This window comes from Zerene cesonia, chromosome 10 (genome assembly GCF_012273895.1).
Source record: "Zerene cesonia ecotype Mississippi chromosome 10, Zerene_cesonia_1.1, whole genome shotgun sequence".
NCBI lineage: Eukaryota > Metazoa > Arthropoda > Insecta > Lepidoptera > Pieridae > Zerene > Zerene cesonia.
The window spans coordinates 9,257,121-9,281,435 of NC_052111.1; the positions used below are offsets into that span (position 1 = coordinate 9,257,121).

Consider the following 24,315-nt stretch of genomic DNA (forward strand, 5'->3'; position numbering starts at 1 on the left):
ATCTAATGACGCTATAGGGAGTCTGAAACTTATAATGAACGCTTTAGTTATATTCCCCAGTAGCTGATAAATAAGTTTCAAAATTGTATAAAAGTTTAACTATTTCATAAAAAACAGGCCTTCCCCGATACTAATTTAGCTTCAAGGGTCTTCTTTGCGTTTAAATAGGTCTTTAGGCATCATAAAGGAGGTCTTTCTTAGGAGTTTCTTTCTGTTTTCCTTAAGATGTAGTTCCTTATTGTTTTCCTTTGTATATTTTCTCATTGATGTTTATTATTGGAAAATTTATACGCAACATGTCTTGTGAATTTAATGTTTAGTTTTGCATTGCATTCAAATGCTATATAAAAGAAAAATTTTGAAAGAAAGAAAAAGTATTCCAAATCCCGCCTCATGCTCAAATTTCTTCCATTCTTTAAAAGTTTCCATGTCTAGTGAATTAAAGATTCATCCCTCATTACATGCACCTGTAAACCTTTTCACAAAACTCTCTTTGTCTATGCTTTACAGAATAAGGTATCATATAAATAACCTGCTTGGTAGCACGTCAAATAACCGTTTCGATAAACCGTTTCGTTTCCCAACCGTTACCGTCCGTACCGATATCTATAAAGTTATATTTTTACACACTCCTACATACCAGGTTACGACAGTATTATTGCTGTTGGGATCAACTGGCTGTGACTTGGATCTTTCGATAAATTCTGTTACGGGCCAATTACAGCGGGACCCGATATAAAGTAAACAATTTATTTTCCAGTCGATACTGTCAAGAATTGGTACGTTACCCTTAAATTGGAAACTTGTTCAGTATTGTAGCTTTTCCGTAGAAACGTAAAGAGAAACGGCGCTAAGCTAGTAAAAGTAACTAATTAGTCGAGACCTTTACAATGTGGAGTTTCACTTTGTTGTATACAACACAAACTCATTATAAACAAATAACATAAAATGCTCTTATAAAAAAGTAAAATGCATACACATTTTACTTTTATATTTGGATTCTTATATTTGGAGCCAAACTTCTTGGTCTATTGCAATGTTCGTGATCAAACCAATTTGTCTTATCTTATTTCTTTAACATCTGATTACCCAAACATAATATACATCACCAAGATTTCACACGCTTGCAGTAGTTCGAAACCCATGGCCTCTATATTAAAGCAATCCTTCACAATCTTAACCAACAACCTATAACCCATCTGCTCAATAGACCTTTTTTATCGCCCTAACGAAGGGTTCATAAAATGAAGACATGGACTCTTCGAGTTACGAGGGTAGTTAATTAAGTACAAGATGAACAATAGTGATCCGAGGCCCATAAATTGGTCATAAATGTAGCTGATCCAGTAATGCTGTTAAGATAGTATAGCCTTTACAAGTCGGTCCCGTCAATTCCGGATAAACGTATTAACATACCTCTTCGTAGAAGTTACATCTTCAGCGTCTTTATTATGATCATTAACCATTAATGTTTCACGTTTTAGGGCTTAGGGTATTTTATAGGTTATGTTTTTCTTTGTTTTTGCCATAAGTGTATGTGAGATGGTGGTTCACTTGATGACTTGATGACTGACTGAGGAATGGACTGGGAATGGTCAGGAAAAGGAAACGGGCCTCCTACTTTTCTTCTTTAATTCACCACACTTGATGCGTCTGTTGTAAAAAATGAAGGTTTCCCTTTTTGTTATGAATTAGAAGCACATGAGTCTTATGATTACGTAGAAGTAGTTGCTCTATTTACACTATCGATATGGATTTCTAGGATCTCCAATAGGTGGCTATTGTTTTTGTTCGGTTAGGCAGAAATTATATTACATAATACATTTGCGTTTTATTTGAGCGGAAATAATTCTTGAAATAAAATATTTCTTTCAGGTTACACTGTCTAGAGCGAGCTTAAAACCTTATCTAGCTAATAGTATAGTTTACTACACCAAATAATATTAACTGCACTCCTAGTATCCTGACATCTTGCATTGAATGTATAATATTGTAGCAATAAAAAACTTCCCGCAGTCTAAGCGCCAAGCGCCCAAGTAGTAATTTGTCCGAATGGCCCATAATGTCTGCGAATTTAACATTAGTACTGTAGCAATAAACACATAACAGCTCCACATTCTTCGCGTTTCAATCTCGCGCTAAAACCAAGAGCATAATTTATCTTGTGACGTAAGTTCTGGAGTTTTACGTCGGCAAGAAAGTTCAGTTGGGCGAATACCTTCGCAAATTTATGTCACAAATTGTAGTACAAATGTACATGTTACATGTATGTTGCTAATATCATTGTGATGTATTCGATCGATTTGTGACTGAAGGAAATTCTTAATTTAGTTCAATTTGCGATTATTAATATTTGTAATAGCTTACTTGTGTTATTACCTTTCGAATTATTTCTGTTTGAATTGTGTTTAAAGATATGATTTTTCTCCTAAAAATAAAATATTCTGCACGGCTCTCGTAATTGAATAATAATTTACATGTTTATTGGTTTTGAAATACTAAAGATTGATAAACAACTCATTTCATTACATGATGTAATATATTTACTGTGCTAGAACCAAAGAAAATAAACCACCCGTAAACAAGAGGCGTTGTTTACGGTGGGATTATTAATTATATTATGTATTATCCTGATATTTAACAGAAGAAAGAGAAATAACGAAGTTAGTGAGGCTTAACCTTGCACAATTGTACAGTGCTTGATAAACATTGCAGTAACAATGCAATGGAACAACGCGCTGACTGGAACAGGCTATTTTAGCATGTATTCGGTAGTCAATTTTCACAAATTGTTTTGGACTTTATAGTTGTTTCGTGCTAAATTTTTCACGTCCCGAGTACTGAATGGCGCTGTGATTTTTCGATCTTTTTGCAAACTCTTGTAAGTTTGTACCCTTGACCCATTTTGCAGGCAAAGAATCACTCACATTGCGGCAAAATAACAGAAACAAAAGAAAATGTACAAAACATTTGAGGCCTTTGCAACGTTTGTTAGTATTTCGGGAATTTCGTGTAAATTGGATTATATTTATGAGTGAAATGCAAACGAGGTCCCGAGTTGCTCAAGAAGAGTGTCCATTGTTGTGACTGTACGGAAATAACTACATGTCTATTTTGTTTAACTAGTTGCCTCAAGCTTTGTCCACGTACAAAATTGTTATTTAACAAGATAAGCAGAATTGTCTCAATTTAGTTATAAACATTCGAAATTAAAACATAATTTGTGTAAGTGTTCTTGTGTGTTGTAGCGGACAGTTCGAATATGCAAGATTTTAATTATGTTTTTATTTGTAGTAAACTTATTGTGATATCCAAAAGAAATAGGAAAACGGATGAGTTCTCTTCAGTCAAAAAACACCACTTTATCTCCACCAATATGAGCAAAGATAGGTATATTATGTTTTCCACATTCGGAGACCCTTAAGGAAAATGTTCAACGTTCATTTCCAGAGTACAATCATTCATCACTTATGGATTTCTATGGCACTTGGGTTATAGTTTTTGTCCTCAATAACAGATAAGGAACAAACAAGAACATCTCAATGTCCTGGTTGGCACATTTACCGAATTAACTTGAAACCTTTGGTAACATAAATCACAGTGTGTGTTTTTATACACATTGTGTTTCACGTGGGTAAGTTTTACATAATATTTTCTATACTCTTATGTTTTCAGTAATTGGTGAAGTGATTCTTCTCTGTTTGACTTTTGTGATTATTGTATACAATCTTAAGTTTTTGCTCTTTATGTGACTGTCTGTCTGATCAGCCAAGTGCTTTATGAGATATTCCTCTTGTCATAAACATCATGCCTTCTTATATAATTTATTACATTTAAAAAATTTGACCATGCATCCAGTCTTCGATTTGTATCATCCAAACCCAGAAAACACAAGCTGTTTAGACAAAATTCTTAAGCAGGAATTTCTTAGTAGACGTCACTCTTCAAAATTTTGATTATTCTCACAATTATTTATAACTCCTTCAGAGGTAAAATGTCACGCAAAATTACAAGCAAAACGAAGCCTTTCCAAACTTTATATTAAGCAGTACCTAATGAGTTTTTGAAACGAGAAACTCGCGCTGTAGGATCACACGAAAAGTTTAAGGGCAGGGCTGGCGGTGCGACGTCCATTACCAGAGGCAAGTTTCAAAAGATAATGTGTATATTCTTTAACCTTATAAATTTCCATTAAAAGTCAACTGACTCCGACCCTATTAACAGTTGCCTCTATACAATGATGAATTTGTTCGCAACAAAGTTGTGAGCAAATTGAGGAAAATAACGGATATAAATATTGAAAAGAAATTGACGAGGAATAAAATCTTGTAGATTAATTTGTTTGAAATACGGGGAGATATTTTCGATTGTGTTGGAGTTAAATAGTACAGAAAGTTTTTTTTTTAATATTAAAATACCGTTGTCACAGGAAGAGGTTATATATTTTTAGCAATATATTACTACCTGCGCCCCGCGATTCACCCGCGTAAATCCATATCACGTAGGAATATCGGGATCAAAAGTTGCCTATATGTTATTCCAGTTGTCCAGCTGTCTACGTACCAAATTTGATTGCAATCGGTTCAGTAGTTTTGCGTGAAAGAGTAATAAACACACACACACACATCCTTACAAACTTTCGCATTTATGATATTACTAGGATTAATTAATTAATTAGTTAATATTAATTAACTATAAGTATTAGTATAGTATTAGTAGGATGTATTATTAACTTATTATTAAAAAAGCACATACAAAAGAATTAAAGCATTTTCTAGAACATATTATTATAAGAGCTGTTCGCGCATAGTATTTATGTACATGAATTTTTCATTTATTCATTCATTATTTATAATTATTTGGTACATATAAGGACAATTGAAATTTAAATATTTTACATCTTATATCATCATTAAATTTACACCTTAGGTCCAAGTTAAGAACCTTGGGCGACACAGTGAAATAAACTAATCTATTGAGCGTACAGATGAATGTAATACCTCCCTGCTCCACTAAAGTACTCTGGACTTCAATTAGGAAGGTAAATGAAAGATGAAAAGGGATTTCTTTCCCAATTTCAGCCGTGTCGTGTGCCCTACTTTCTCGCTAGGCTCAACAAAGCACCGGGTATAATGAGCACGTCTTACATCTCGGTATAATGAAGACGAAGCACTGTCATTGGTCTGTATTAAAATCTGTTATATATTCGATAATAATTATTGCTTTCGTCGAAGAGTATTCGACTAACAAGGATTCAATACTATCCAATGAGTCGAACAAATCATAAGATTCTTAGTATTTATCGAAAGGAGACGGAATTGTCAGCTGCTGTTTATATATTCTATTTATAATAAGAATTTATTTGAGGTTTTTTTTTTATTCTAACATTTAATCAGGAGACTTGAGAAATTTTCTGGAATAAAATAAATTGTATTAAAACACAGATTATTCCACAGAGGGTTTCCTTGCTATTTCTTATAGGGACTTTTATAAATAACTTTCTGTATTCTGAATCGTATGTTTTTCGAAATAATGAATTCAATAAGAGAAGCAGAAAAAAATATTTAAATATTCCAATTTAAAACGCAAGTCGTATATGATGAATGACTCGGTCCGTTGTGCCTATTAAAATATTTCGGCTTCCCACAGCTTTTGTCTGCCGACATTTTGATTAAGCGATTCTCTGTACGAATAAAGTTTTTAATCTTTTGTCCGTAAACAGAGCAATGGGGGCTGTGTCACTACTTTCCGGATTTGTGTTTTATAATCCTTCATCTCCCAAGTTGTTGATAAAGGCTGTTGTTTCGTAGGGTGTTTATTATTTTACTTTTCATTCAAATATATACAGATTCTATATATCTACTGCATAGCAATTTTTCAAACAAAAATTGCAGGGAATTTCATCGTATTATTCAGTATTGAAAACCCTAATGCAGCGTAGCAGGACCCTCTATAGAGAGTCTATTTGGAGATAGACTAACATGGTCCATAATTTATAACAGGTCGTGAGTTGGACTGCGTCAATCACTCGCAACGTTACTTCAACAACAAAAGTGGATTCGATCAATTTAGATAAACACGATTCTAACTGCCTAACCTGCCAAGTATTGGCTGATGATGACTGATGATGGATATTTTTGTGATTGTGTAGATTTCCATAGACTGATAAACATTTATTAGCAAAGTTATTCGGAGAAACACATAACAAATTACTATTATAATATTTGTTAGCTCACTAATTATTATTATATTCTATGTTAGGCTAAGTTGGCCGATTTCACGGAATGGGCCAGAATATTAGATCTTAAATGTATTTATCACGAGCTAACAAGGTCGATGTACACAAAATTAGGACGCTCCAGGTAATTCTATCCTCGTCCTATATTTAGGACTTATTAGTCTGTCAATATAAGACATTCAAACAATGGATGTGAGGCTCACGATACCATCAGTAAATACGGGATCTATTAGTATTTGCTCCACTTATGGTATATGACAAGAATCTATTCATTTTTAAGTAGAAAGATCAGTGTAAGGCAAATAACATTAAAACATGTAATTGTGAAGTTAATTCCATATAACTTACTCAAAGGTGATGAATACTTATTGGTTCCATTGCAAGCCGTGTTTGTTTTACAAGAATAAGCTCTTTACTTATACCTATGGATCGAACTGCTAGTTTCATCCACGTTCCTTAATTGAAACTCAAACATTTCCAACTTCTGTGTATTTATTAACATTTCACTGTTTCGGTTTTATGGTTTATTTGTTTCCCCGTAACGAATGCGTCTCTTTGATGACAAAACTATGGCAACTGATGCATTGCACGAATTAAAGCAGGTATAATTAAAATCCTTTGACGAAGAAGACCAATATCGGGCAAAAATTAACATTTTCCGCTAAAGTTTAATTAACGCCTTCGAAAATAATTTTTCGTATTGAAATGGCGTATTTATTTCATCTATGATTTTGATGATATCGCGAGCGATCGGAAGTAATCCGGCGAAAATGTAATAAATACAGATATTCTGATGTTAATTATGAATTTTAATGTTGCGACATGTGTATTGGTAATCGACTTTGCTTTATTTAATCTCCTCTATAATTTATTGGTTGTTATTGTATATTAATTTTTAGTTTTATAGCATTTAAATGCTTTATTATTATAAATTTTTTTAATTATATTTGGCAAGAGATCAATAATGTTGCATCAACATTTGTAAGGAAACAAACCTAATTGTAATAATGAACCGATTTTATAACAAGTTTTCAAACTTTGTGTAATTCGTTTATAGAGGTATTAGACGCTCTTTTATTAGCGTAGACATGGGAAGTTTGGAGACTTGTTATTGACTATAACTTACCATCTACTTATACAAGTTCACACACAATAGATTATTTAAACAAAGCTGCGAGATGCCTTTCTTTGCAATGTAATTGCTGTGTAAATAAATGAAGTTATTATAAATCACGTCATCTGTATGTTATTTCGGACAGAATAGTTACAATAGCAGTTAGCTAATAAGACTCGTACGTAGTTCATTATTAAAAAGTCGTATTAAAGCGTTATTGTTGTTGCAGGTGTGTGTAGCGTGCGGTGTATGCGCGGGTGTGAGCGGGGAATGCGCGCGGGGGCGGGGCGCTAGCGATGCTTCGAGCGCAGCCCGTCGCGCGTCTCCTGCTGCTGTGTCTGACGCACCTCTCGCCGCCTGGTAAGTACCCCTAGGCCTACCCATATCTTTAATTTTTGATGCCATAAGCGGGCAACTGAGGTGGTGATTCGCCTTATGGTGAGCGTCATCGTCCTTAAACATTCGCCGAGGTGGTGCTTTTGCGAATAAGCTGCCCGCTTTTAAGGGAAAAGGGATGAGGAAAGGATTGACGACTGGAAAGGAGAACTGGATTGTAAGGGTGAGGAAAAAGATACAGGTCTCCGGTTCCCCCACCCACCGTAGGAAACACAGCATACTGCTATTTGACGCTGGTTTTCTGTTAGGGTGTGGTTCGCACATGTGTGCGACGACATATGCCAATGTATTTCCTATTCACGAGTGCAAAAATTCGAACTTTGCGCGAATGCTTGCGCGCAAATGATTGTCGCGGTTCACTTTTTTATACTGTCTTAAATGATGTGTTTCCATCGCTTCATTTATAAACTATTAGGTGATCAGGCTTTATAATTTACGTATATTGTTGCAAACAGAGAAATATTCTATGTTAGTTTCCTCTGGGAATCAAACCCAGGACCTCTCTCTACTATACTAGGCGGTTGTATTTTATTATACAGGTGTTTTTTTGCTACCTAATTTATATAGAGTTTATGCAACCTGTTTCGAGGATTCAGGGCTTAATAAATCAGGATAAATGTACTCGGAAGATGGGTCATGTAGTCTAACTTTTATTCTAAAATTACTATCAAAGCGTTAATGTGTTAAATATCTTATAAAAACTAAACGGAAGACGAATTCTAATTTATGTGTGACTGAGTTTTATTCGACTGTTTGAGATATCGTTTCGAAATAGCAAGTAATATAATAATGATTGAACGTTAAATATACTTTTCATCAATAAGTCTATAGAATGGTATAAATGTACAACCAAGTATCTTCTTAAGGCAAACGTTACACTGAAAACGTCTTACCTTCTGATAAATACATAACGAACTCTGCAGACGAGATCTCGCAACTTTCATAGATTACGGAAAAATTCAACGGATTTTAGTTATTCATTTGGACCTTTCTTGTCCCTCAATTTCAATAAGACCGTCCCTTGACTTACATTTTAGTGGAGTGTTGTATTCCGGGCCCCTCTAAGATAACGGATATCAGCAGAACCGTTCATAAATGCCTTTAGTTAATACCGAATTTTTTAATTGTACTTAGTTACTATTGTTAAAAGAGTGTAATTGTTATTGTTTAATGTTGCATTGCCATAGAATTTTTGTTATTTTTTAACCGATTTCAAGGAGCTTGTCATTTCAATATATGAAACGATATTTAAAGAATTCACGCAGTTTTCAGATATGATATTCTATAATTGCTTGTAATGACGTGTGCCAAATTTCATAAGTGTATGTATGTTTAAATGTTTGTTCGTATGTATGTTTGTCCACGAATAGCTCAAACCCGTAGGATCGAATTGATTTCTTTTGAGTTGTGATGGGGCACTTAGGGAAGTTTCAACAAATTTATCGAATCGCAAATCATATGGTACAGTCGTTGAAGTCCATTTAATTTAGTAAATTGCTACTCTTAATCAAATTCAACTAATCATAATAGTACTCATTAAGAATAATTATTCAAAATAATAAGCCTATTAATCCTTTTTAACAAAAAATAAATCGCCCTTAAATTGTCATTGAACCAAATTTTAATGGAACCAGGTGACAGGCAGCGCTAGCTTTCAAGTAAAAAAAGAAAGAATCATTAAAATCGCTTCACTCAGTCAGTACAGTACAGTGCAATATATATTATTTATAACCACCTTTTTAAAGTCGGTTGAAAATTGTAATACACTTGACCTCAAGCTCAGAGGCTTACTTATTTCGTTCTGTCCAACTTTCCATTTAATTTGACGGAACCCTCAAGAAGTTGGGAGCTTCTTTCCCTTTTTTGTCTTTTCTCGTTTTATTGTGAAGTTTCGCGAAGAAATTGAAACCAGATAACTTTATCGCTTATACTTTGAAGTTTGTCTTTTTATAGACGGCTGTTGTGGTAGTTATTCAAAAACTCGGGATTGGATTGATCTCTCGCACACTTTTGTTTATTTTTTTATCATAGCTGGCAATCGAGCTGGTGGTTCGTCTGATGGTTGGTCAGACGGTAAGCGATCACCACCGCCCATCAGCTGGTTTTAAGGGTTAAGGATTAAGGAAAGGATTGATGACTGGAAAATATCATTGGACTCGGAAGGATGCAAAGCAAACGGACCGGCTACCCCATTCACCGTATAAAACACGATAGCATGCTATTATTTCACGACTGTTTTCTGCGGGGATGTGGTACTCCCTCGGTGTGAGCTTGCCCAATTCGTGCCGAAGCATGCTCGATTTTCACATCTTGTGCATAAGACAAGCCAAAAGTACGAGGGTTATTCTTAGAATCTGGTAATTGTATATCTTAATTTGAATTATAACCCAGGAAGGTGCTACTTGTGTGTTAATTTCTAATAGTTCTGAGTACATCCAAATAGACTCAGAAAATTTTTAGCAAAAGAAAGAACCATAAGTAACAAAGTCTTTCCTCTATTGGATATTCTTTACTAGGAATAGGATAATAAACATTCCAAAAGAGAATTCTAAAATTCTTCTCCAAAAACTTCTGGGAATTGAAAACAATCCACTGGGTATGAATAAAATCGTAAAGCATGTGAATTTAATAAAATGCCAATATGCCGGCTCTTCCATTGCACAAAGCTATGAATTTCCTTCAGGAATATCGCATATTTTAGAAGAGGCTCGGCGGTAAGCGTCTGTTTGAGCTGCGAGGGGATTCCAGGTAGGCTTTAATAAAACCTAGGCTTAGGCCTTCTCCGGGACGGAAATCCGTTCAGCTTTGTTTTGGTAAATACAGATAAGGCGGTTCTATTTCGGCCGTTAAAATGGTGGACTAAATCCGTGCATCATTATTAGGTTTATGATAAAAATTGTCGCGTAAAAGAGATTTATGCAAAGGCTGGCATTGATGCTTTGTCGAAATAGGAAACCATTTACTCTCTAGCAGATGTTTCATCCAGGTACAGCAAGGAATGATTACTCGCAGTAGATCATACATGAAACGAACTATATAAATATAATTAACCGTGTCTTCTGTTGGAATATGAGGAGAATACATAACAAATCCCATATTGATCGATTTTCGAGTTACGCTGGTATTACAATAATTAAATTAAAATATGATAACCTTCAAAACACAGTTTTAAGAATTCGCCTTGTGTTTGCTTATTACACTGCTCATAGCTAACTAGCTAGCTTATAGTAACCATCTAGCTACACTTTTATTTCATGCAATTCGTTTGTTAACACAACCGTTAACGGCGTCAACGTGGGAACCAATTTACTTTGAACTGCATTTACACCATTTCAATGGAAATATTATTCATCACGAGGCGAGGCCGCAACTATAAAATAATACCACAACGTTTATGAAACTGGCGGCAGTTGTACAGCAGTGCTGTCTCAGTGGTTAATTTTATTGGATTAAAGGGCCTTTTTACAGGAGCATGCAAATACATAATTCTCAATTCATGTACATACTGTTCACAGAATGACAGTTATAAAGCTGAAGGAAGGAAAATTATTCACATTCGTATGAATTTAAAAAACGCTCTTCGCCAGACCACCTCTCTGTAAGCTCATAAATAAACGTTATAATAAAACTTATAACAGCAAGTATTTTCAGTCTTTCTAATTTCTTCAAACATTTCTCATAGTCATACAGACAAAAAAGATAGATAAAAAGCTGAAAGTAACATTGCCAAGCCTAACAACAATCTCGTAATAAGACAGCGTAGATCGCACAATCACAAATTGTTAAAGTTTTATTTACATTTTAGATGTTTCGCTTCGAAAACAAACAGATATACTCAGTAATTCGGAATAAAGTTGTGATTTAATTTGCTAAACAAATATAATACCAGCCCGATTGTTGTGAATTAATAATTTCGTTTCCAATCCGCTGTAACGAAATTAATTGCTGTTTTAATTGGTCGTGATAATTTTGAGAAATGAAGAATTTTGTAGAAACAATAATAACTAGTAACTCATTAAAAAATCTACTGTGATGTTGATAAGTAGTTTGAAGAAGATTAACATTGAAGAGGTCTTGAGTTTGATATTATTTAAAAAATCTACCAATGAATGTAGACAACTCTACATATTTTTAATAATTACTAGAGATTTTTGACTCCATACCCTGTATCTTGTTAGCGTCACCACAAAGTTTTTAGTGTCGTGTTGCATCTGCGAAAGGCCTAGGTTTTCGAGCCAGTATCTGATAATTCATTACTCTCCCAAGGTGCCTTTGACATTCCCGCACAGGGATGAAAGGGTTCGAGTTGACGGACCTGCTTTGATCTCGAGATAAACATATCTTAATCTCGAAGGAGTGAAATGTGGTTTTTAGGCTAAAAATATAGAATACATAACTTGCAATGAATTGTTTTTGTTGCAAATAAAACTAAACTAAACTTTAACATTTTATCCTTTTGGTATGTTGTGCTCCGAAATTTTAAATCATAAAATTGATACTGAAAGTTTAAAAATATGTTATATAAGAACACACTAATACATGGTACATAATTATTATAACTTAGCGAGTTTGTGAACGACATAGAAGTTTACAGAGCCTTTTAGACTTCTGTTCAGAAGTTAGGACTTATTAAAAACTGAAAGAAAAATATTTCAGGTATAGCTCGCTTTATATTTAAGTCATAAAATGGGTTATTATGATTTAAAAATATTTTTAACCAAGTATTCATTATATTTAAAGCTTATTTTTATAAGGACAATAATTCATTAAATTTCGTATTATATCTAGTTTTGAAAAGATGTGCTCTAAAATTTTATTGAGGATAAAATTCTTATCGATGAAAGGAAGGTAGATGAAAGGAAGGTGTTCAAATACAATATGTTTTTTCTCAATGACAAAAGTGAGTAAAACTCAAAGTATATGGCGGCCGTATTAGTTCCAGTATATGGCGGCCCAATGCCTAATTCCAAAATATACCATAAGAAGCTAAAATAACGTCCAATTATTGTTTAAGAATAAAACCAATTTCATAACGAACTCGAGGGTAGCTCAAATCGACGTACACTCAGCTTCACGAATAATTTAGCAGTTACCCGACTTTTCCTAAAACCTGAAGCATCCCATCTGATATACAAGCTAATATTTCTGTCTCTTCACGACCACTCGTAATTTTGTTACACAGACGGCAGATGCGTTTAATATCGAACATAAAAATATACCTTAAGCTCACTAGACGAAGAATTAGTGTCGCTTAAATTTTATACCGTTTTTATGTATGAACGTGAATTGCTCCTACGAATGTGGCTTTAAGCTTTGCGAATATTTTACGCTAAGTTGCTTTTTATTGGAAGTATGAATGTGAGATGTGGATGTTACGGTTGGCCATCTTGGTAAGACGTCTTGCGGTTAATGGTCACGCATATTAGAAATGTCCAGTAAATATCAGATAGTAAGAAATTGAATGCTACTCCGAAACATTCCGTTTAGGATATTGGGCTGAGTAATAATTAGCGCAAGTTGCAAAAGCATATTGTATAAGTAAGGTTGTTTAAATTCAAATTTCTTTCAATTCATAAGTGTTTTTACTGATGTGAATTTAGCATTATTATATTACAACTTTAAATAGGCGGATCTTAGCGATCCTATTAAATAAAATAAAATAATAAACAAGAAGTGGCCGTTTTTGTCAATCAGTCAAATGTGTTATATAAGGCAATAGTAATAAAATAATACGAAACGAAGAAACGTTAAATCCTGAACACTATGAAGACAATTCCATGAAAGTCAAAATCGTAAATACTGAGAACAAAGGCCTGATGCAGCAGCTCAAACGGCGACATCAAACCCGCTAATTGTGACGACTCGTTTGACAATGTGTAAATAAACTGACCTATGAAATGTGACAGTGTTCACAACTGGAGGCTAGCGAGACCGTTGTATGTCATCATCAGTCCACATTTGTTTTCACTACAGGGACACGGGGCTCCTATGAAGGATCAGGCATTCACAACGAACAAACTTTTTGATTCCTCGATATGTCGGTTTCTTCATGTTTTCCTCCACCGTTGCGGCTAGTGATAATGTTATTGATATACGCAGATATATTAATAAATCAATTCGTTTCCCGTCCGCTCGCCTGGTTTTGGAAGCTCGACTTATTGTTTTTAAGTACGAGGGACTCCTGACTTTTTGAGAAACATTGCTCTTTATCAATAATTATTATGTTGATAATTTTTATTAAACAATCAAAGAACTACATTTTGATAAATTAAATCTTGATAGTTCATGAGCACTTTCAGATTAAAGTTCCAGTTTCGTGTTCGGTTTTGTGTACAAGAGATACGTGAGTTTTTTGTATTCAAACAAGAGCACTGGTTTTTGATCCGGTGAAATATAGATGTGTAATCAAAACTGAACTAGCATACACTGTATTGATTTCTTCTAGTTTTTACCCAGCTTCCGCTATTCCATTTTTAATAGACTTCCATGAACAATTCCTTTGTTTAGAAATGTCGAATGGACAAAAAAATTTGTAATAAAATTCAAGTGCAATCGATAGCAAAGGTATAACAGCTCTCTGATGGACAGAACATCATTCGTTTTCATGACTCGATTGAGTTAGTTGGTTAAGAAATTCCATCGGCGAAGTTTCAAGATGTATTGTTGTTCACGGAATGTTTTCGATCTTTAAATATTCTTAGTTTAGCTTAGTTCAGTTGTACTTGAAAAGGTGAATTATAAAACTAATAACTCATCGTTTCATATTATAACTACAATTAAAAAGATAGGAGGAAGAATCTATGATTAGATATTACAGCTATGCAAGGAAAACGAATGTGAATTTATGGTCATGACCTGACATTAACGAGTATTAATAAAACCAGTTTCGTGTATTTTTTATACTTTATAATAACCAAAAACACTCGTTGAACCAAAATAAGCTATTGAAAGTAAAGAAAATGGAGTTTCACAGAAAAAAAATGTGGGTCGCGTCTGAAAAGAGCGGGAACGCGACACGAGTCGGTAAATTGGACAATTTGTGGGTCTGCTCATAGAAAATGTGAAACACGCTTTAAAACTGAGATTCACTTTAATTTGTTTTAAAAGTTGATAACACAGTTTTTAAATTGCTTTGCCATAAAGGTGCTGCATTGCTTATAAATTGGTGAAACTGTATTTAAGTATGTACTAAAGGTCCTTTTGAGTATTTCAATTTTTTTAAAGAGATTTGGTAAATTCTTTTACATTCTAATTTAAGACTCGATCTTCGTTTCGAAGACTTAACACTATTTTGTACCTTTGTAAATATTTGAACATTGTCCGTGAATAAAATTCTAGAGTTTGTACATTTCAATTGTGAAATTTCCATGTCACTACGTTCGGGCTTGAAGCTTTGGTTTACCACTTCTTACAAACGTTTATCTACGGAATGCGGTCCAGCAACTCATTAATCCGTTAATCCGAGGAAATCCATTATCTCCTTTATCAGACCTTAAATTTAACCCTGTACTATATTTTTAAAATTCATTCCTAAAGCGCAGCCACTACCGCTGGCAGTAATTAAATCTAATTTATGCTGTATTCAACCTGCTTCCAAAGAGGATTTGTGTCAGCGTGCACTCATTAGTGTTAAATAATGAACCGTGTTAACCTTTTTCAAAATCATTTTATACAGGGATGGCAATTTTTATCAACCTTTTGTTATTATATTATATCCAGAGAATTATGGTAATGCATACCCTTAATCATTTCTTGCATTAAGCCTGCTTAGTTTGTATTGTGGGCCGACTCGAAGGACCTTTTTCCAGTATAATATATTGCATTTTAAATTTGGTTTATTTGATAGATATATACCAACTCGTTGTACCAAAGCAAATGAAAATAAATTCATATTGATAAAAAATTTAATTTTTGTAGTCAGTATTAAACCTAAGTAGGTACATATTTCATTTTTGAATATATGATGTTTTGCATACCTACTCTTTTAAATTACTATTATAAATGAAATCATGTTACTACTAGTAGTAGCATTATATTTATTTATGAGTGTAATTTGTATGTCTAAACGTCTATGTACCCAAAATCATAATAGCGTTATTGACGGGCCGTAAAGCGCAGCCTCCCCGCTGGGCCTTTTTCGTTTATTGTTATTCATTTTTCTTCATTTTAATAAACTTCTTTACGTTCTATTGCAAGATGTCAGCCGTGGCCCGGCGTCAGTATTAATTAGATTTTTCCCTCTTCTATTTACTTGGCAAAATATAGTCGGCCATTGCTCCGTAATTATTCTGTGGTTAAAATAATTTATGTGGCCAATAAATCGTGCGTTTTCCTTTTCGTTGAAATTGGCGTTAATTTATTTGTGAATTTTGTTATTTCATTGTTGTCTTATGTGTTTGTATCTACTGTTTTACGAGTGTAAACATAATAAGGATAATTTTTTAATTTTAAGTTGGGCCAACCCGAGCGAAATCTGTGCAAGTGGCTAGTCATTATTATATAATCACAGGGATTTAATTGACGCAAGAGTGGGTAATCCGAACTGTTATAGTAGTAAGCAATCACCACTGCCCTTAAACATTCGCAAAATTAGGTCACTGAAAAATCGTTGCCCGTTTTATAGGGTAAAGGATATAGAAAGGAGTGTCTAGGGAAATAAATAAATGGGCTGAAAAGGTTTGTTTCGGTCAGGTTAGGTCCTTCTATCTCTGACTGTTCTAGACATCGCTTAGTAAAATTCGAATACTACTACTTCACGCGGATTTTCTGTGAGGGTGTTGTAGCTACCCTGGTGTAAGCTAGCCCATTCGTAGCGAAGCGTGCACGACTTCCTCAGTAAAAATAGAATTTAATCTACGACCCTATACACATTTTAGCAATCAGCAACTTCTTACATTTCGGATACATTCAATGAAGCAAGGCACAAAAGTTCAATACAAATTTTTGAGGAAAACCGAATACATATAGGAAGCAGTATCGTGCAATGTACTCCAACATATGTTAGGTACGAGCATTGTATACGAAAGGCTGTATTTTTACCGGCAACGGAAAGTTCTGGGTCAGTTAATTAACAAGTTTCATTTGAAACAAGGCGTGACTGTAAGTTTATGTTTTGTTCAGTTATTTTGTGCTAGTGGGAGAAACAAAAAATAATCATTTCGATATTAGGATTTTAATCTTACGTAGGTACCTATATCTGTAACAAATATAGTAATAGATAGTTGCTTTAAAAGTGTTAATAATGAATACTCGTATTTTAACTGAAAGATAAATCCGTACTAATTTTCTTTGGCTGTCTGTTGCCAAAATCTTCAGGACTAATTCAAATTCAACCGCATCACCATTTTGATATTTTAGCTGGAACACAGCACTGCAAGTCGAACTATCGTCTTAATTTTATCGGCGAACTTGCGGACGTAACGGCGGAGCAGGATCACACAAGCTTTGTGTAAGCCAGCCTCTCAGATTTGCATTCGTATATTGACCGACGCCCGGAATTATTTTCTTTATCTTTTAATTCCATTGATACTTTTGGTCATTTTTCTAAACAATATGGTCTGTTTTAGCGTTCAATGTTGCTTATATATAAATTGTTTCTTATAAGTTTTTGCAAATAAAACACTACTTAATAAGTACAGTATATTTTTAATTTAAATCATGCGTACCTCAGAAACAACATTTAGTTAACGAAAACCTTCACCCCGTTACGATTCAGAAACATAACCTAAAAGATACGATTTCCCGCCAAGAGCGCTATTCTTCGCAGTTATTTCTAGACTTGTTTCACCTGAAACACCAATTAAATAAAACAAGCTTAGACGACGAGTGTCCTCTACAAATACCGACTGAAATGTTATTATTTCATTTCGTTCACGCCACGGCCACTAATTGGATACGATAATTAATTTAACGACCTTTGAAAGTTATAAACTATGACTATTTGATTATACTGCGGTATATATAATTATAGTTTCTTGTTGCCTCTCTCGCGGTAGACCCTTGCAGGAGTATTTAATGCGTCAATGTGAAATATGTTCTATACAAACACTGTTGCTGAGAAATATGATTTTAGAATACATACATACAGTGATAACCGATTGGACTCCACAATAATGTGATGCTTTTTAAATCAGTTATATAGAATATTCAGTCCTCTTACGACCTCGGTCATATTGTTAATGGATTATTAAAACTCTTAAATTAAAGTTTATTATTACCAAAATACTTACTTCGGTGGCACTGGTACCTCGAAGTGGGTCTTGGCTTCAGAGATGAAAACACCCCGTCTTGCCTGACGGTTTTGAAAGAAAAGAAAGAAAGAAAGAAAATACTTTTAATCACAAATACAACAACTTATAATTAATACATTTTGAGAACAATAAAATAATAAAGAAATCAAAATAAAAATTACATTTTTTTACATTTGGATAGTATTTGTGATAGGGGGACTACTCAGCATTTGCCTCTCCATATTAGTGGAGAGGCGCCGGTTTTCAGTAGCTCCCTCGACTGGCTACGCTTGGAGCACCAGAACGGTCTTTTGGGTGGTAAAATAAATAGCATAAACGTTTATTATAATTTTGTGATAGGTGAATAAAGGAATAGACAATATTAACAATTCATAATATATACATAAAAAATTACCTGTACACACTTAAGATAAAGAATTAGTAAGTTTTGATTAAAAGGAAAAAAAAACAATATATTATGTATCTATATATAAAAACGAAATATACATACACATATAAATATACATAATGATACGAGCGAGCTTTTTCCAATCTCGGGGAAAAGCTCGCTCAAGACCGTACTTGATCTTAAACGTGGAACCAATGGTTAAAGTCCGTTATTAATAGTGCATCAAAACCATTAACAGATGTCGCCCTACATCGTCTGAAACGCGTAACTAAATTTAATTATGCAAACTAATGTTATTGATGATGTGAATGACGAATATTCGATTGGTACGCCCTCTATTTATTGTTTTATTGCTAAACTCCATTTAGTGGGATTTATACACCATTTATCTAATAGCTTTTAGTGAGTGCAGGTATAGCTTAACTCGATACTACGGCAGGTCCTATGATATAATATAATTTGTGTCTGGGGCTTTTCACATGCGACAGTTGGCAAATGAGCTGGTGGCTCGCTTAATAGTAAGCGACCATCACCGCTGCAGACATTCAGAGGCTATATGCGTGTGTAAGAGAATTGCCATCTCAACTAGATAAGGCATAACGAAAGGACTGGGAAGGGTGAGCAAAAGGATACAGCGGTCTTAATTCTTTACTGAAAAGCACGTCTAAAAGAAGTCCTCTAAAATATAACATGTATTTCTGTAAACAACCCTTTGTTTTATAATAATTGAGAAATACTGAAACTTGTCCAAAATTTCTTATCAATTTTATTTCAGACTAGAGAACAAAGTTATAAGACAACAGAACGTGTATCTTGGCACTATTAGCTTAACTAAAACAAATACTTTGCCATCGGAGTAAATAAACACATTTGTACAATCCGATACTCCCAACTTTGCCCACTAAAAACTTCGCAAATTCGGTTACAGTATAAGGCCCAGTGCACACGAGGTGTTTTTTTGTATTGATGTTTTTTTTTTATAAAAACAATAATGAAGGCTTTCATTGCTTAAAATACAGATAAACTTAGCGTGTACAAAATGTGGCACGAATTCCTCGACTGATTTTTGTGTCCGGAATTAGTTAAGAAGAAGTTTTTTATTAGATGATCAGAATTAATGTAAAACTAAATGCTAAATCTTATAAAAATGTGCTACGATTCTATAAAATTCACACTGTAATTAAAATAAAATATAATTTTTTTTACCAACTTCACAAAACACATAGTGAATTCGTACTATCATTAATTTTAAGTACTTTACAGGCGAATAGAGTTGCGAGTTTAAATTTCAATACAGTGGCTATAATGTGGCTCGCTGCCGCTCTCCCGTGTTTGGATTTGAATATTTGTTTAGTCCATTATATTTTAACATCGCGTTGAATGGGGAAAATCTAATTACCCGATTGCTTTGAATAGAAATGCTGTCGTGGCGTTATTAAATGAAACCCCAATTTCACGTCCTTCCTTATATAATGCACAGTTCTTTGTATATTGAAAAAATATTATAGGCATAAATATTATGCTTATAATATTTTAATTCCGATTCAGTGTATATCCATTTTTGTTAAATCCTACAATTAAATTATGAATAAATTGAGCTTTTTTTGTCTTGACACAATATCTTTAGAGAAACTGATGGCCTTTTTATGATTGAAATAATTGAACGATAAAAAATATATTAGAATGAAAAAACGATAGCAGTATTTATTAATTTAAAAACTAATGGTTTAGTTATATACAAAAACAAATAAGAGTATTTATATCGTTACTGTGGTAACAAAATATTGCTTTTTATTCTACTACTCTTTTACTGAAACAATTTTAATAAAATTTTGAACGATGATGTAGCTAGGTGAACAGATAGAGATGTAACAAGTAAACTTTCAAAAAAGTCATAGATGAGGAACGAACGGGAACGGAAGTGCACTAGTGTAGATCGAAGCTAGCGATAAGCTAGTAATATTATATCTCAAGCCGCTCGTGTATAACTTGCCTAAATACAAACAAAACATATGTAAATGTTCAATTTTCGTGAGCTCGTTTTCTTTCTAACGCACTATGTGTAGGGGCGTGATCGGAATACAAGAGTTTCAAGTAAAAAATGGACAATTTGGAACCGCCGTTTGGGACAACGGCTCGAATTGAATAAGAATTTGTTTAGCTTCGAATTTATACCGCCATATTGTTTTGCAGTAGTAAAAGGTACTGATATACTTAAGTGTCGTAGAAAAATTGCTTGTAATATACATCTACGTGTTTGTTAGACTAAATTTCTTGTCAGATGTAAATATTGTACAAAATTTAGTTGTAAAAACGTAACATAAAAGTCACGTAATCCTAACCTTCTCTTTCGAAAAAACGAAAACCACGGCACACATGAAATCCCACCATCTGTCATTCATACTGGAAAAACGTCAAAAAACATTATTTTTTTATATAAATTGAATCTGCGTTTGTGGGCTCCTGTGTGAGCGTTCAATTATCGCCATCCGCTGCGGCCTCGCAGCATTTGGGAACGCGAGTATCAGAACCGAGTGGATGAATGTATTCACAATACCATCGCTATTGAATTGAATATGTATCGAAAATATTTTGCATATTTCAACGATCCTAAATCTATTTTCATGAATGGCGTTACATACGCTTTGAAAACATCTAAACTACATGATAGCTCGCTTGCTTGGCCGTCCTGACTGCGTTCGATTTAATTACAAGTGGACTTAGTTCGGAGATTTTTCATTAGATTAGAGTAGTATGTCTATGACCAGAATCTTCTATTTTTTTAACTTTTCAATCGACTTCAAAAAAGAAGAAGTTCAGAATGAAACGAAGTTACAGCGACATAAAATGCAGTGGGTATTTTAGTAATATAAGTAATATTAAGTCGACACTTAGTTTCAAAAGAAATAAAAAGATAATTTTAATTAAATAAGTGAAATAAAATTTCATCTGGCTTCCTTAAAAGTTGTTTATTTAGCATTCCAAATGAAATTTTTCAGTGTCGCTTCCAAGTTGCTAACTTGGCGACTCTTTGAGTTACTGTGTGCACTTAACCGGGTGGTGCAAGTCGTGGACTGAGCGCGTTTTGTTATGTGTAAGGTAATTTATAATAAAGTTTATGATATTATATTAGTGAGCACTGAACAGATAGTTTTTAGACTAGCGTGCTCTACCTGCTTCGCTTAGCAACAGGCGTGACATAATCTCGCCTTCTTCATAAATAAAATAGAATGAATACGGAAAAAAAAACAAATAAAGATTTCTATTTAGTTACTACTAATTATAATTTCCGTACTACTTACTAAATATATTTCTGACGTAGTTGAATAGAATGTTATCTGTCTTTATTATTACCAAATTTTATTAATATTTTAACTACACACTTCGGTCCAAGATTATGTCACAGCCATATTAGCATTAAAAAAAATGATCACGAGGTGGGTTTCGAACTCGCATCATTTTGGCAAACCGTAGCAATGCCAAGCCACACAAAATTCCACCTGAGCAATGGCATTTTTTTTTTACACTTTCTGCTTTACGTGTCTATGAAACAGCAGATAGTGTTACATATATGTATATGTAACTAATAAAAGAATTATAATAAATAATACGCATTAACAGTGCTGCCTTCACCTTCCAAAATGAATATATCAGTAGATATCATGAACCAATCTAAGAACCAAAAGACGCTCTATAATAAACCGAAACAGTTTTGCGCTGAGCGCTGAACGCTGTGCGTTGTACCGCTTTGCATATCGCAAGTGCGGCATTGTGAGAGATATTGCGCTGTGACAGCGCTGCACACTGGACGCGGGACGCTGACAGGCCGGACTCCATTACTGTGATTTAACTCATAAATTGATACGCGTAGCTTGACCACCCTGTAAGTCCTAGTGCTTAGTTATTTTTCAATATTTAAGAATTGTATTAAATTTTCGATTTGCTTACAGTTTTTGGATTATGGTTAAATAGTGGGTCATCCATTATCTGCCTGATGTAATATGGAGGAATAGATTAGATAAAGATGATCATTTCATATAATACGATATCTATGCACCTATGTAGTCAAAGATTAAATTAGGAAATATTATATTCTCATTACAAACGTTAATTCAGTTCCTAAAATCGATAACATTTTCATTCAGTACGTTTAGCTAGCATCACTAGATACGTAAGTAATCACCAGATTGCGCATTAAGTATGAACAGTCAGATCCAAACACAATTATAATTCTATACATAATTCAAATCAACTCAAGTTAGATGAGTAAAGTTCCTCCTCAGAGGGACGACTCAGTACTCAACTATTTCCTTCCGTATCATCTAATATGGATCTTATCTTAGCTTGTACTCACTGTTCAAATTAATTTTAGTTTATTCATTTTGGTGGTTGAGTTCTGAGTGTTTCCCGTATTTGCCTATAGTTGATTTTTAATGGTCCAACAATAGAGATCAAGGGTTTGATTGTTATACTAGATTACGTGGTAGATTACAGAGATTTCCTGCAGTTTCGTCCAACACAACACGAAACACGGTAATGTTTTAATTGATAAGAGTCTAACATAAGCCACGGTACCTTCCCAGGGACATCTATATGAGAATTTATTTATACTGGATAGAGATTATAAGAAATGTTTACTTGATAAGAAATTATTAAAGAATATAAAAAATAATCACGAAGCGGCACTCGAACCCGCGTCTTTCTGTTTGTGTTTGTTTTTATGCATCTCTAGCTCAGTATAGATATTCGAATTTTGATACATTATGCTCTCTTATGAAGGATTAGTAAAGGTCATAGATTTTTAAACATTTGTAGGACTGCTTTAATGCGTTGATTACATGCTTTACAGGCTATTGATACTACACACACATACATACATACTTTAGAGGCATTATATACCAATTGTATTTAGCAAATATAATGAAGTCTCCCAGGGCTACGTGAGAGCAAACTATCATTCCCTGGTGACTGTTACCCAAATTAAACGTTGAATTATTTTACTATCCTTTGTCCGAGATTATGCACTCGAATGAGTCGAAAATTATTATTATGTATTTGTGCAAGTGACTCTTTTCCATAGAATTTTTCTTTGTATTTGATTAAATATTACATCCTATCCTATCCTTCTAATATTATAAATGTGAAAGTGTGTGAGGATGGATGTATGTGTGTGTGTAAGTATGTTTGTTACTCTTTCACGCAAAAACTACTGAACCGATTTCAATGAAATTTGGTTCATAGATAGCTGGACAACTGGAATAACATATAGGCAACTTTTTATCCCGATATTCCTACGGGATCCACACCTATACGGGTGAAATCGCGGATCGCAGCTAGTACAATATAATTGGATAAGTTTGCGCTATTGAAGTGTACTATGACTAAAAATGAAATAGACCCTACCCAAGTAGATTCCACACTTCGCCTTTATTTGAAACCGCACAAAATCAATTCAGCATTTCTTAAGCTACGTGCGGACAAACCAACATAATTCAGTTTTCATGAAATAACTTACAGGCCCACATTTATATCTCAAGTGCAGCTGTATGTAGACAAGGGAGAAATATATTTTTCAGTATAATTAACGTTATTGTGGCAGACTCTCGACCCACATCTCCAGTGGTGCTTGAGCCGCGGACACCTGCAGCAAGCTTGTCGCCAGGGGTCCTGGGTAATTGGTAATTGACACAATTTTCGCGGCAACTGTTTTGGGTGATTATTACTTGGAGCTTTATACAAGTGTGCTTTGTGCTAGGTTTGTTCATGAATATTTTAATAACGGTTTCTTGATTTAGAGAAACCGGTTTTGAGTTTCTTTTCTAGACTTTAAATAGCTTACCGCTAATATCGAAGCCTATACCTAGTCTTGCCATAAATATTGTAATAAAGAAAAAAGAAAATTGTTAACTGCAAATAACATTTATTACTT

General features: G+C 34.0%; 1 protein-coding gene across 4 annotated transcripts in view; it reads left to right on the forward strand.

Annotated features, from left to right (window-relative positions):
- The window catches only part of LOC119829415 (zwei Ig domain protein zig-8-like), a 292,670-nt gene that overhangs the window by 32,683 nt on the left and 235,672 nt on the right, over nucleotides 1-24,315 (forward strand). For all 4 annotated transcript variants that reach the window (XM_038351899.1, XM_038351900.1, XM_038351901.1 and 1 more), the window contains exon 2: nucleotides 7,582-7,712. In XM_038351899.1, the coding sequence (XP_038207827.1) occupies nucleotides 7,649-7,712 (64 nt within the window). In that variant the 5' untranslated portion in view covers nucleotides 7,582-7,648. The remainder of the gene's footprint in view (nucleotides 1-7,581; nucleotides 7,713-24,315) is intronic.